This window comes from Lissotriton vulgaris, chromosome 11, assembly GCF_964263255.1.
Source record: "Lissotriton vulgaris chromosome 11, aLisVul1.2, whole genome shotgun sequence".
Taxonomy (NCBI): Eukaryota; Metazoa; Chordata; class Amphibia; order Caudata; family Salamandridae; genus Lissotriton; species Lissotriton vulgaris.
Genome location: NC_141699.1, coordinates 731017200 through 731031664, shown reverse-complemented (window position 1 = coordinate 731031664; position 14465 = coordinate 731017200). Strand labels below are relative to the sequence as shown.

Sequence of the window (14465 nt, the reverse complement as noted above, 5' to 3'; positions counted from 1 at the left end):
TTCTTTCCACAGTTAGCAGCTGAGTGCTACACTCTGCTTTTGACCTATGGGTAACTGATCCAAAGGGTAAGACCCTTCACTCACTCCTAAGGACAACTTGTGATACACTGTGTAACATCAACACAGATTGGTTTTATGTTGTCTGTTACCTGTATGTCCACTTGCCTGTTCTGTTATATTGCATGTACTAGTGTGTTTTTTACTTCCTTCACATTGTGGCGACTGATCAGCCATAACAATAGCATGCACATACAGTGTCCCGGAAAAGCGATCCTGGAGACACATGCCCATACATAAAAAACATTTGTTTACTGTGTGTTTTCTTCATTTTCTCATTTTTTTTCTAAGTTGGACGATCAATTTTAAACTTTTTGAACAAAGGTATTTTCTTTTAGGGGATTATCTACACTTTATTCACATCTTAGATGTGGGGTTGGGTTAGCTCTCCCTTTATTAGGTCCTGAAGAAGTGGTACAGATGCTTTTTGGGCCAACAGGCAAGAAACACGTTGACCTGACCACATTCACAGATTTAGGCTACTTGGATACATTACCTCCCTGTAGTCGCCCGTACCAAATTATGTTTTTTTTTTAAACCTGCCAAGGAAACCATCAGTTTAAAGTCCAGTTCAATACCTCTTTTTAGTCTCTCTTCATTTCACTATACACATTCACTCAACCTCACACATTCAAAACACCCTCACACTGGCCCTTTCATCAGATGGCAAAAATAAAAAGATCTCTGCTAAAGCGACCCTTCGTGGGGCCCATAGGGCATTGCATTGTCAGCCCTATGAAGAATACCCTTGATGATGAGACATTACATGCTCATGGATTTGTGAAGGCACCAAGAAAAAATCCTTAGGATTCCCCTTTCCTTGTCCGCCTTTCTTTCTACTTTGCTTCCTGAAAGGAGCAGTATTTCCACTGGTGTCTACATTAGCACTTTCAGAGCCTAGGTACTAGACCTTCATTGGCTCACATTACCCTTCACTTCCTTGTTTTGAGTCATATTCAGGGCCATATACAAATCTCTACAATGTCCAGAAAATATAACTATACTATACATAAGATAACAAACATTTCACTCAACTTATTAAGTGATATTTGAAAATGGGAGACAAATATGTGTGTAGAGTGAATCAAAGATGAATACTTCAATATAAGTAAGACTTTCATAGAGTGGGCAGGAGATGCTGTTTATTCTTAACTCAGACTGTCTTTAATTCACTCCCATATTAGGGTTTTATTTTCCAGTGCCTTGGTAAGTGCATGGCCAGCTGTGATGATACTGCACTGATCTTACCCTTCCTTCGAAGCATGTTCGAATCTACTAGGTTCATCGCTACGCCTCACCATGCAGTAAGTATCAAGTGCATTTCTTACAATTTTCATAGATTTATTTCCCTAGGGTATTTCACCCTGTACGACCACAACAAAAACAAGTTGAGAAGGTAGTCATATGGGGCTGTGGAGCATCTGGATGTACATTGTGTAGGTTTGTAACTTCATTCATAGAGCTTGATGGTAAATTATTGATGACCGGTGAAACATTCCTCACTCAGTACTTTCTCTAACCCAAAAGTGTGATTTTGTACTCTGTGCATAGCCAAATTATATTAGAGTGAAACCCGTCTACGAAGTAGATGAGGACTAAGTTAGCAGAAACTAAATGTAGAGCTCCTTTTTTCAGGTGACTAATAATGCATTTCATCAGGGATAGTTAGGAGCCTCTTTAGGTGATCTCTCTTGATAGAAGCCAGTGTTTGAACAAGATAAATCAAGTTTAATCAGTGTAGCAGATGCAAGCGGTGAAAGACATAAAGGTATGTGAATGCTTTGAAATGACTTCCTCAGAAAGGCCTTCAAAATAGACAACAGTAGACAAGAGGAAGAAAGGATAAGCACCCCTTCTAAAGAAATCACACTCCTTTGTTGTAAAAAAGGCTTGTGTATTGAACTGTCCTTTATGTGAAACACCAGAGAGAACAAAGTGACAGAAAACAAATAGTGACGAAACTCTCATCTTATTGTCCAAAGATGTTTTTAAGTAGCATGGTAAAGGCCCTCCAGCATAGCTGTATAAAGGTATCCTTAAATCATGCTTTCAGGCCACTGAATATATTTGCTTTACTAGTTGACAATCATTCACCAATACCAGCTGTAAACACTGAATGTGAAATCAAGAACCAGCTTTATCCTTTCTTTCTAATATGAAATCTCTTGTACTAAATGTCTGTGTTTGGTTAATGTCTATTGTCTCCCTGAGGCTGTGAGTTGTCTTTCCCTATTTGCAGGGCATAGTAATTGGTTTCCAAACATGTGCCAAGGTTCATCCTTTCGCATGCCGGCAGGTACTTGAAGCGTACAAGGGCTGTCTTTCTGATATTGAGCTGGTAAGCACCATGCATCTCTTTCTGTCTCATATTTCAAACTTTCCTCAGCAGCGGCAGTTCACATTTATTAAATGTATTTTACAATTAGATAAAAGTTTACGAGAAAGAAAAGCTAAAATATGTCTAAAGATATAGGCAGTCTACAATTCCGAAAATAAAACTGTATCAAATAAATGGCCAGTGCAGCTTCCATTCCTCATGTGTATATAACATTTGTTGAAGAAATTTAGAAATTTGTTTAGAAAATTTATTTTGAAGGGGCTTATGATACCAAATGCAGCAATCTCTTAGATTTACCATAAAAACAAGTCATTCAACCTTTACTTTCTCCTTTGATTTACTCATGACTTCAGAAGTAATGGAGCACCAACGGAAATCCCACCCTCCAAGACAACTTATATTTAGGAATGTGGGTGTTCAATACAAGACCGGGTCTAAGACCAGGCCCTGGACTCAAGGGGGTGTGGTACTCGAAATTAACAACAGGCCTGGGTAAAGGCTGGGCTCTGTATCTACAGAATACAGTTACATTGAGGAAAGGTATGAGGCTGAGTCCATATTCTATAGCACACAGCTTACTGTGTTCTAAACTCCTACTGAAATGGTGACTGGCCCGGGCCAGGAGGCAACCGGCACCAGCACTGGTGTGTTGTGTTACAGGACTACCTCTCCTGTCTGAGGATGGGCCTTCATGATGCCAACGTGAACAACCCACCCTGACACATGGGTAAGGCTGTGTGATTGCGTTGTAGGGGCAGAGAACCACACATATCCCCTATGCCTAGGACAAGGCCAGGGAGGATCATTGTATTTGGGGGCTGGGTGACACTGAGGCCAGGGTTGATTTAGGCAGCCGGGTAAGGCAATATTCACTGGATCATTGGTTTTGCAGGGCATTTTCTTCGTGGCCTTCCTGCCGCCTTTGAGGTTGTGTGTGTGTGTGTGTGCGGGTGTGTGTGTGTGTGTGAATAAGAGTTAGGGTAAGGGGTGGAACAGTTCTTGTTTAATGTTAGTCTTAGGGATAACTTTATGGCTAGAGATGAAGTATGGACATGATACAGGGTTAGGGTAAAGAATATTGTTAAGCATACTTTTCTGGAATGAACTAGGTTCAGGTCTATGAAAAGTGGTGGGTATATTATCCTCCTAGTGTTAGGGGGTTTGGGTTTCGGTTATAGTACATAATAGTAATGGGCAAGTGATATTGATAGCATTATGGTTAGGCATAGGATTTTGGATTTGTGTACCTTACAACAAGAATAAAATCCTAAAAAATCATTTTCATATACTTATACAGCATTAACATTTGAAATATCAGTTTCTCACTTTTCTTTTTGTATTTTTTTCCTCAATATTTAATTTCTAAATTTTAACCTAAATAACACTGGCAGCGGACAAGTGTCTTTTGAGCAGACAGGTGCATGAGGTAGTGCTGCCCAAAAGTTCTTTGACACCATAATTCAACTTTGAGTGAATAATTTATGTTGCCTGTGCCACCCCAATTGTCTAGCACATCCCTCACTTATTTCACAGTACATTGCGTACCAGGGCAAGTGGAAGCTGCACTCCAATAATGCGCCAATAGCTATGACAAAAAATTTGTTTGTTAAGGCATGAAACCTATGAGCTGCACCCTTTAAATGAAATAAAAACAAGCTGTATAAGTTTATAAATGATATTAAGTGTGATGGATCGATATCTGAAATTTAGGTTTTCGTTTGAAGTTTAGCAGTGCCCAGAAGCTGCATGAAGTCGTCACTAGATGGATGAAATTACTTTTTCCGATAGTTCAAAGATCCGCTTCCTGGCAAAGCTCTTAACTTACAAAAGTGATTACTTCATAGGTGTTTGCTCTAGGCAGCGCGTGTGCGCTGCTCTTACCATCCTGCCCATTGGCTTCCCTTTAGCTGCCCCAATCGTCACTCCATTCGTCCGTGGCATGAATACATCATGCCTCTTCCTGTATGGAACCGCCCCTGAAAGCACCAGCCAATTACTTATGTGTGAACACAGTGGCCATTTTAGGTACTCATTTAGGGAATACTTTTTCCATTGGTTAGAACTACTGTGCACAGTGGTTACAGGCGCACTCTCTCGTTGATCTTGGAAATGCTTGTCTTTTTATTGTTATCTTGTGCTTTTATCTCAACACATTATTGGCTCAGGTTTGTTTTCCGTTTGTGGTGTTTCCGTTGTTCAGCAGGTGCCCCTTTATGGCCGCTGCTTCATTGATCTAAGGGGTATCGCAAAGAAATTGGAATTTCAACAGCACAATGCCTGTCGTGTAAAAAGCAGTTTTTCTGTAGTGAGAGCATAATTCTGACAATGCCCAATGCTGTGTTGGCTAAAACGCTGCTTCTAAGTTGTGAAAATCAAATAGGAGCTCTCAGTCAGATCACATTGGAAGCAAGCCTGCCTATAGGACCTGGCAGTAAGATCATAGATGGGACCAAACAAGATGTGAAAACATGGGGTACACGCTGCATAGGGCTGCAGTCTTCTCTGCAGGTTTCGTTCTCACCCAGCAGAAACATTCAGTTTACTCGTATGCTTTCTTTCTGCTCTCCTCCTTCTGACTCTGCGCACATGTTCATGTTTAACAGCCTGAACACCGTAATAATAATAATGTATGTTTTCATTTATTGCTCATGTAACTGCGATTTTGTAGTTTCATAGCATTGCCGCACGTCTTGCAGATAATGTTTTTAACAACCCAGACACAAATAGATATCACATAGGCCGAGGGCTTTAAGTGAGCTGGGTCTTGCTGGTGCACCAGCAGTTCTAAAAAGCAAGCGCTGGGACGGGTCCTTAACGGGGTCTCCATTTTTGCCTGCACCCTCCAGGCAGAAACCTCCGTTTTGTCTGATTCCTGTTTTTGCTGGAATGTCTGCTCTGATCCCGCTGCTTAAGGGAAATAATGTTCTTTGCTCCAGGGAAGCATGGGTCTTTTACCATTGCAACATACTCTGCAGAACAGCAATATAATGCAGAGTACATTATTACAGTGTTCACTACAAATGACATTAACTGTCATTGTCCTCTACTAGGGAAGGTTTCTGCCCTTCATGTGCTTGTATACTTCTGCAATTAAGGCAGCGATTATGCTTACATGCTGTTGTTGCACAAAAGGACATATGACTAGCCAGGCCACACCAAGGTCACGTTATGCTTTTTATTTCTTTTTTATATAGTGTAAACTTGGCCCTAGGGCACTAAAGGGCTTTACATGTAAACCATATATTTTTACATGACAACTGTTCTGCAGGAAGAAATGCTTTGAGTGTGTAATCGAGGTATTGAAGCATATATTTTGTTAAACACCAAGGTGGTTAAAAATAGGTTGTGCAGGAAAAAAAGTTTTGAGAGAAAGGCAAGGGCTTTGCTTGGATATCCTGCGTTAAACTCAGGAAAAGCAGAAGATGGCCTATTTAAACTAACCTTTGCAAATCTTCCCTTTGATAACCAGCCCCCATTGAGAGAGAAAAGACTTAAAAGGAAACAAATTATTTGTAAAGGGCATGGTAATGTTTACCCTCAGATATAGCCAATGGAAATACACACCACTGACAAAGCTGACAACCTGGGCTTGTTGTATCAGCCATGTAACCTGCTGTATTATATATCTGGGTGCAATGACAGCAGCTCCAATATACTAGTGGGGAGGCACACTATACAGAAGCACATATTTTTAGCTTACATGTTTTAAGGCACATCCGTATTCTTCTTGCCACGACAGAAACCGGTCCTTGGATGCTTGATTCCGGTCTGGGAAAGACATGGCTTGGTGGTTCGGACTGGACTGTTCCCATGAGGCACAGGGTCAGAGCTGATTTGCATATAGCCAGTGTCTAACCCAGGGTGGTGTGGAGTGCAAAAAAACGATGGATTTAGGCCCAGATCCTTGTACTGGGGTGAATGTATGACATTGTTCTACATTCTGTCCATCAACTGTGTTTTTTGCAGTGTTTTATTTCTAGGCGCAAAGAAAGCAGAGATAACACGGCTGCAACGAGTTCAAAACTCAGCGGCAAGGGCCGTGGTGGGCCTTCCCCGTAGATGCTCCGTTAGAACTACCATTCAAAGACTTCACTGGCTGCCAATCGAATCTCGGATTCAATTTAAGGCCCTTACCACTGCTTTTAAAATTCTTAAATCTGAATGTCCTGAACTCCTTCGCCCATTCTTGGTACCCTACACACCTCAGCGCAATTTGCGCTCTTCAGGTCAACATCTTGTATCGGTTCCTCGAACTAAGCTCTGCCGAATGGGTGGCCGCTCCTTCAAAGTTTTGGGGGCCAAACTTTGGAACTCTCTGCCACTGCACATTCGTTCCCTGAATAACATGCTTGCCTTCCGTAAGGCAATTAAAACTCATCTGTTCCCTATGTCCTAGGCCTCTCGCTGCTCCTTCCCTTCCCCCTCAGCTGTTATTTCATGGTTTAGCGCCGGGACGCCCCGTTGCTGGGGCAGCTGTTTGCGCTCTAACAAATTTTTAACATAACATAACATAACATGTGCTCCCTTTTATGCATCTGTGGCCTGCTCTCCCCTTCTTACTCACATACTCTTTCTGCTCTTCTATCTCAAATTCAATCACCATTTCCTGCACAAACTACCTATCCCTCTCTATCATCCATTTTTTTCTATTTTGTGCAGCTCTCAGCCCTTATCTATTCACAATGCACCGCAATTCCACTACACAAATACACCACACACTTCCACCCCACACAATTTCACAACTAACAACTTGAATACAACAGACATAATTCCACTGGACACCACATACATCCACTACACTGCCAAACCAAAAAACAGAAGTAAAAGACATTATCATTCTGATGGATACATCTGCCAGTGGATTCCTCACCTTGTGAATATCCCCCTGCGTCAGCAACGTTCGGAAAATTCTTTTGCAGCACGCCGGCGTGAATGACGTCATAGGAGCACGACATCACACGCGACTCCGACTGACGTCACTGACTCCTTATTAGGCCTACGTCGGCGTGATGACATCAGTTCCCTTTTTTCCGCGTCTTCGACGCTAGGGGTTTTGGGAATCTTCTGTTGCGATTCATGGCAACTTTGTTACAGTTATATTTCTACTGTATCTTTTTTGGTGTAACTGTCTTTTCGAAGGATGTCGTAGAAGAAGACAGGTTTTAAGCCCTGTGATGCTTGCGGGAAGATGATGTCCATCACGGATCCTCATAGTGACTGCATCTTGTGACTTAGTTCGGATCACGACGTGCAGAGTTGTCGATCCTGTCTAAAGATGAACTCGAAGGCTCTTCGAGAACGTGAGGCCAAACTGCTTGTTGCCAAATTGAAAGGTAGGGAGGCCAGGAAGAGTTTGAGGTCGAAGTCGAGGTACTCGAAGTCAAGATCGAAGTCGAGACCGAGGTCTCGGTCTCGTTCAAGGTCGGCTTCTAAGTCGACGTCAAGGCATGTTTCCAGGTCTTCGAAGAAGAAACATAAGATAAGAAGAGGAGACATAGTTCCAGGCATCATTCAGGGAAGGATTCGGACTTAAAAGCTAAGTCATCTGAAAGAAGGCATCGAAGAGGCATGGTGACTCCCTCACCGAGTCGGGATCCTGAAGGTGAGGCCTTGCCTTGTGATTCTCCGGAACATTCACCGGCTTCGGAGTTGAATACGTCTCCAGTTCCATCGCAATCTCCGGAACCTGAGGAGGAAGAGGTTGCTGATCCTCAGGGCTCGACGACTCCGGTTGGTCAACACGAGGACAAAGAGGAACAAGAGGTGTCGACTCCGGTGCAGCCGCCTCAGGAGCAGCCGGTGGGTTCGTATCCTCCCTTTCCAGGTCCTGGACAGGACCCCTCGCATTTTTTAAATGCCATGTATGGTGTTTATGCGAGTGCCATGTACCGCTCTGGAGCCCCGGCTGGTCCCATGGGTCCGTTGGCTTATAATTTGGGTGTGCCTCAAGCCTATGCTCCGGCGCCTTTCCTTCCTTTTATGCCGACGCCGACTCCACCTTGGCATATCTCGGCGCCGCCGAAGTCATCAACGCCGTATGCGGCTTCACCGACGTCGGATAGACCTCGGGATCCGCCTTGAAGCTCGACGCCGGCCCCGGCTCCGCATTCGACGCCGGCTCCGGAGCCTTGGAGTCGATACCGGACCCGATGAAGTTGATTCGAATGGAGAGGTCGAGGCATGAAGCCCAGCGCCTATTGGAGGAGCAGAGTTATAGGGAAGCTGAATACGAGGAAGGTGAGCTTCTTGATCAAGAGGATTATTTTGATGACTTGCGAGAGGCAAGTGGGTTAGAGCTGTCCCCTGAATGGGATTTGACATCAGTGTCAGGTGCTCCTTCTAAAGATGTGGCGCCTTATCACGTTGTGATTAAGAAGGCAGCAGATGTGTTGAATTTGACTTTGCCTAAAGCTGAATACAAGTCAAATATTCTGACTGAAGTGCTTCATTCACCATCATCAGTGGTTGAACCCATTCTTCCCTTTACTGACGCCCTTACGGATCCAATACTGGAAGTATGGAGTAGGCCCCCAACGGCTACTGCAGTATCCAAGGCCGTGGCTAGGCGTTACAGAGTGGCTCCTGGTGACCCTGACTTTTTGTCATCTCATCCCTTACCGGAGAGTTTGGTGGTGCAAGCTGCCTGCTCTAAGAGATCTGTAGGCTCAATTCATCAAGTGCCTGGTGACAAGGAGTCAAAGAGGCTGGACCAGTCTGCAAAAAAAGTATTTTCATCTGGCAGTATCGCCTTAAAATCGACAAATGCCACTTGTTTGCTAGGACGGTATATACATGCTTTGATGGATTCAGTGAAGCAGTTGTCACCTAAGCTTCCTGAAGAAGACAACAATTTTTTTAACGAGGTGATATCTGACACGCAAGCTGCTGCTCAGCAGGTCATTCAAAGTGGTATGGACACAGCAGACTCAGTGGCAAGAGTAATGGGTTCTTTGATTGCCACTAGAAGAGCGGCTTGGCTAAAGTCCTCGGAGTTCTCGGCTGATGTTCAGGCTGCATTAATGGATTTGCCCTTTGATGGATCAGGCCTTTTTGGGAAGAAGGCTGATGCTGCATTAGAACGGTTTGCAATCCAGAGGCTCTGTGACCAAGAGATATAGGGGATTTGGAAGATCTTCTTTTAGACCCTATAGGCAGACACAGCAGCAGCAGCAAAATCCTTTGTATAGGTCCTGCAGAGGTAGACAAAGAGCTTGTCCCCATGGACGTCAGGCCTCCTCCTCCTCCTCTTCCTCTTCTGCTACCCACCCCCTCCCACAGCAGCAAAGCAGCCCTAGATCTGCCATTCCGGATCATGCGGGTCCTGTAGGGGGTCGGCTTACCTATTTTTGGATGGTGTCGATCGACTTGCAGGATGCATATTTTCACATCCCAATCCTGAAGTCGCACAGGATGTATCTCCGTTTTACGGTGGGATCGCAGCATTACCAGTTTGTGGTCCTTCCGTTTGGTCTTACTACTGCACATCGAGTCTTCACCAAGGTGATGGCTGTGGTGGCAGCACACCTCAGAAGATCAGGGATTCCAGTATTCCCTTATCTGGACGATTGGCTGATCAAGGCCGAATCTCCAGAGAAAGTGCTCCATCATCAGCAAGACACAACTCAGTTGTTGTACAGGTTGGGTTTTTCGATAAATGTACCCAAATCTCACCTGGTGCCCTCCCAGCGCAACCTGTTCATAGGTGCGGTACTGGATACAGCTGTATGTCGGGCATTCCCTCTTCCACCACGGATTCGTGACATACAGGAAATGATGCCTTTGTTTCACAATGGAGCGGTCGTTCCAGTCTTGAAGGTCCTTCGTCTACTCAGTCTGATGGCTTCCTGCATTCTGCTGGTCAACCATGCACGCAGGCATATGAGGGCACTCCAGTGGTGCCTCCGCAGCCAGTGGTATCAACACAACGGAGATCTCAGGGAGTCAGTGAGGATCTCAAGAGAAGCTGCAGCGGAACTGTCTTGGTGGAGCGTGGAGGGCAATCTGTCTCAAGGAAAGCCCTTCCATCTACCTCCATCGGTTGCCACAGTAATAACGGATGCATCCACTCTAGGGTGGGGTGCTCATCTGGTTGGATCTGGAGAGCAAGGGTCCTTGGTCTCCAGAGGAAAGGTTGCCTCACATCAACCTTCTAGAATTACGGGTGATACGTCTGGCGCTCAAGGCCTTCCTCCCTTCCCTTCGCGGTCGGTCGGTTCAGGTCCTGACAGACAACACCACCGCGATGTGGTATGTCAAAAAGCAGGGAGGAGTAGGGTCGCAGTGACTCTGCAGAGAGGCTCTGCGTCTCTGGTCCTGGGTTCAGGATCATCTGATTTTTCTGATTGCAAATCATCTGGCCGGAGTTCTGAACAGACGTGCAGACAGTCTCAGTCGGCAGTTCTCAGCCGACCACAAGTGGAGGCTTCATCCAGAGGTAGTTTGTCACGTCTTTCGGACGTGGGGTACTCCTCGGGTGGACCTGTTCGCCACTCACGAGAATGCTCACTGCCCGTCATTCTGCAGCCTCCAGTTTCCGATGCAGGGAGCCTTGGGGGACGCGTTTCAGTTGAGTTGGGATTCGCAACTCCTTTACGCGTTTCCTCCCATACCCTTGATTCCTCGGGTTCTGAGGAAGATTCGCCAAGACCGGGCCCGAGTCATATTGATCGCCCCGGATTTACCAAGAAGGGTGTGGTACACAGATCTTCTCCACCTCTCCTCGTGCCCTCCGCTCCCTCTCCCTCTCAGGGCGGACCTCCTCTCTCAGATGGAGGGGCAAGTTCTATACCCCCACCTCCAGACCTTACAACTTCATGCCTGGAGATTGAACAGGGCAACCTGAATTCCTTTTTTCTCCCACATGATGCGGTGGATGTCATTTTATCGGCCAGGCGTGGCTCCACCAAGTCAATCTATTCATACAGATGGTCTAAATTTGTGACTTGGTGTGGGGAGAAGTCCATTGACCCTTTGAGGGCTCGTTTATCTGACATACTGCAATTTGCTCTTTCCCTGGCGCAGCAAGGGTTTGCTGTAGCTACAGTTAAAGGTTATCTTTCGGCTTTGTCGGCTTTTCTCTGCCTGCCGGATCAGCCGTCTTTGTTTAAATCTCTTGTGGTTCTAAGGTTTTTAAAGGTCTTACAAATACATTTCCTCCTACTCCCTTTATTGTGCCTCAATGAGTCTTGAATCTTGTGCTTACATTTCTGATGGGTTCTCCTTTCGAACCTTTGCACAACTGTCAAATGAGACTTTTATCTTTTAAGACGGTTTTCCTGGTTGCAATTACCTCGGCAAGGAGGGTAAGTGAGCTTCAAGCTCTTAGTTCAAACCCCCCGTTCTTGACCATTCATGCTGAACGAATGGTTCTTAGGCCCAGGGCTGCTTTTCTGCCTAAGGTGGTAACTCCTTTCCATCTAGGACAGTCCATTACCCTTCCTACCTTCTATCCTCCCCCTCACCCTTCCAAGGAGGAGGAGCGACTTCACCGTCTGGACCCCAAGAGGCGGTGAGCTTTTATCTTGATAGAACAAAAGACTATTGAGTGGGTGACCAGCTCTTTGTAGGATTTGCTGGCTGCAGAAAAGGAAGAGCTGTGCACAAGCGCACTCTTTCAAGATGGATTATACTATGCATCAAGAGCTGCTACGCCCTGGCTGGTAAGGAACCTCCAGAGGGTATAAGAGCACACTCTACTAGAGCAAAGTCTTCTACATCTGCTTTGTCTAGGGGTGTACCTGTAGAGGATATTTGTAGAGCGGAAACTTGGGCTTCCCTCCACACTTTGGCGAAGCATTACTGCTTAGATACCGAAGTGAGGAGGGATGGCCACTTTGCGCGTTCTGTTCTCCAGGATTTTCTGGTATAGAAGAGTGGACACCCTCCTCCGGGAGTGGGGACTGCTGTGGGACTCTATTCACAAGGTGAGGAATCCACTGGCAGATGTATGCATCAGAAGAACAAGTTACTTACCTTCGGTAACGCTTTTTCTGGTGGATACAGCATCTGCCTGTGGATTCCTCACATGCCCACCCGCCTCCCCGCTGTCCACTCTTCTTTACCTAATATTATGTGATATTATATGTATATTTATATATATTTGTTTTTATATATTGAGTTTTCATGCTTTATATTCACACTGTGTGTGTTATCTTGAATATTTTGTGCTATGTACATTGTATATGTGTATATCTATTGTCATTGGTCCGTCCGGGTGCCTCGAAGGCACGGAAAAAAGGGCGGAACTGATGTCATCATGCCGACGTAGGCCTAATAATGAGTCAGTGGCGTCAGTCGGAGTCGCGCGCGATGTCGTGCTCCTATGAAGTTGTCCACGCCGGCGTGCTGCAAAAGAATTTTCCGAACGCTGCTGACGCAGGGGGATATTCACAAAGTGAGGAATCCACAGGCAGATACTGTATCCACCAGAAAAAGCGTTACAGAAGGTAAGTAACTTGTTCTGTACGTCTATACCTCTAACCCGTGCAAATTCGAGACCTATTGTAAAATCATGCAAGCTAATATATGTGAAGGTCTCTGCTCATTGGCTCGGGGTATTACAATGGTGATTAAGATGATCAGTGGCTAACAAAAGCAAGACAATGAAAGGCTCAGATTAGATTAATAGTTTAGAGAAATGCAACAGCACCAAAAAAGGGGGAAGAAAGGTGTCTACTTCAACCAATAGTTGTTGAACCAGAAACATGTAACATGATTCTCTTAGAATATGTCAGTCACAACAGCAGTCCCAGCTCTAGCTAGATACTCTAACACTTTACACTGGTATTGCATGTATGTATGCATAGATATTTCTATAATCTGAACTTCCGAAATATTGGAGTGTTGATAGATGGGCCAGCCCATCAAATATTGAACTCCATTTGGGCAGGGCAGTGGAAGCATGTACTCCACTGACCTGGTAGCCATACAGCTCACCATATTGAGGGATTTCTGACAGCCTGAAAATCCCATGCTAGGTTGTAGGACTTCAGTCAATAATATTAAAAGTTGGGGAAAAGTCCAGCTGGCACAACTGCAGGGTCAGCTTTGACAGCGAAGTGAACAGATTGTTTGAGTTTCATTGCTGCAATTTCACCCTGGTTCAAGAGCAGTTATTGCGCAAGAGGAAATTCTTGTTGAATTTTCCTGTAGCTGGATAGTAATTTCTTTATTTTTTGAAAATTCTTTTTATTGAGTTTTCAACACATTTAAGATCACACTATTGTATCACTGCATACCACTCCATCCCATGCCCCCCTTGCACAACATCCCATTTAGTTCTGGAAAACCATGAAGTAGACGTCAGTTAAGTCTGCTGCTACCAATCCGGTTCACAATAGATGGATATGTGCCATGGACAACTGTGCACTTTCCACCAAGAACTTCCTATGGGTGGCCAGCTCTGGGTGTTTTGTGCTGCACTTTCCACTGTCCCCAGATTCTATCATACTTTTGTGGTTACCCTCTGGATCTGTACACTGCTTCCGCAGCTAAAGAGCAGTTATACCATCCATCTTGGCTACTTTGAGATTGTGGGGGCCTGCTTCTTCAATGACCTGCTTTGTGACGTTTAGCAAAAACACAACCGGTCCCAATCATCAGTTTTTGTCCCCTTACCCATCCGATCCCAGAAAAACTTCCATGATAGCCAACATGGGCTTGTGTTCTATCAGAAATCGGCATACCCTTTGTAGGTTAGGGTAAAGCAGGATCCAATACACCTGAATCACCTGGCATTTCCATACCACATGCATGAAGGAGCTTGAGGCCTGTCCATAACGAAAATATTCAGGGCAGCTGTCCCTCCCCATCCTTCATAGCCTCTCAGGGGTTTAATATATTCTTTAACCTGGTCTAATCTCAGGTGAGGCAATATTACCCATTTAGCACCAGAATTCTGTATAAGCAAGATCTGCCTTTCCTACCAATAGCTAACATCATGAGTCAGATTTCTAATGGACTGTACTCTTGTGAGCGCTGTTATGTGGCCTGTGTGCCTAACCAGTGCATGTCCACACAGTAGGTAAATAAACAACTGGGATCTCTGTAAATCCTCTTTAGCTTCAAGTTG

At 45.0% G+C, this 14465-nt stretch overlaps 1 protein-coding gene across 1 annotated transcript in view; it reads left to right on the top strand.

Annotated features, from left to right (window-relative positions):
* The window catches only part of LOC147683405 (maestro heat-like repeat-containing protein family member 1), a 150366-nt gene that overhangs the window by 124155 nt on the left and 11746 nt on the right, over positions 1 to 14465 (top strand). Inside the window, exons 19-20 of the mRNA XM_086943845.1 lie at positions 1242 to 1361; positions 2297 to 2395. Of these exons, the coding sequence (XP_086799971.1) occupies positions 1242 to 1361; positions 2297 to 2395 (219 nt within the window). The remainder of the gene's footprint in view (positions 1 to 1241; positions 1362 to 2296; positions 2396 to 14465) is intronic.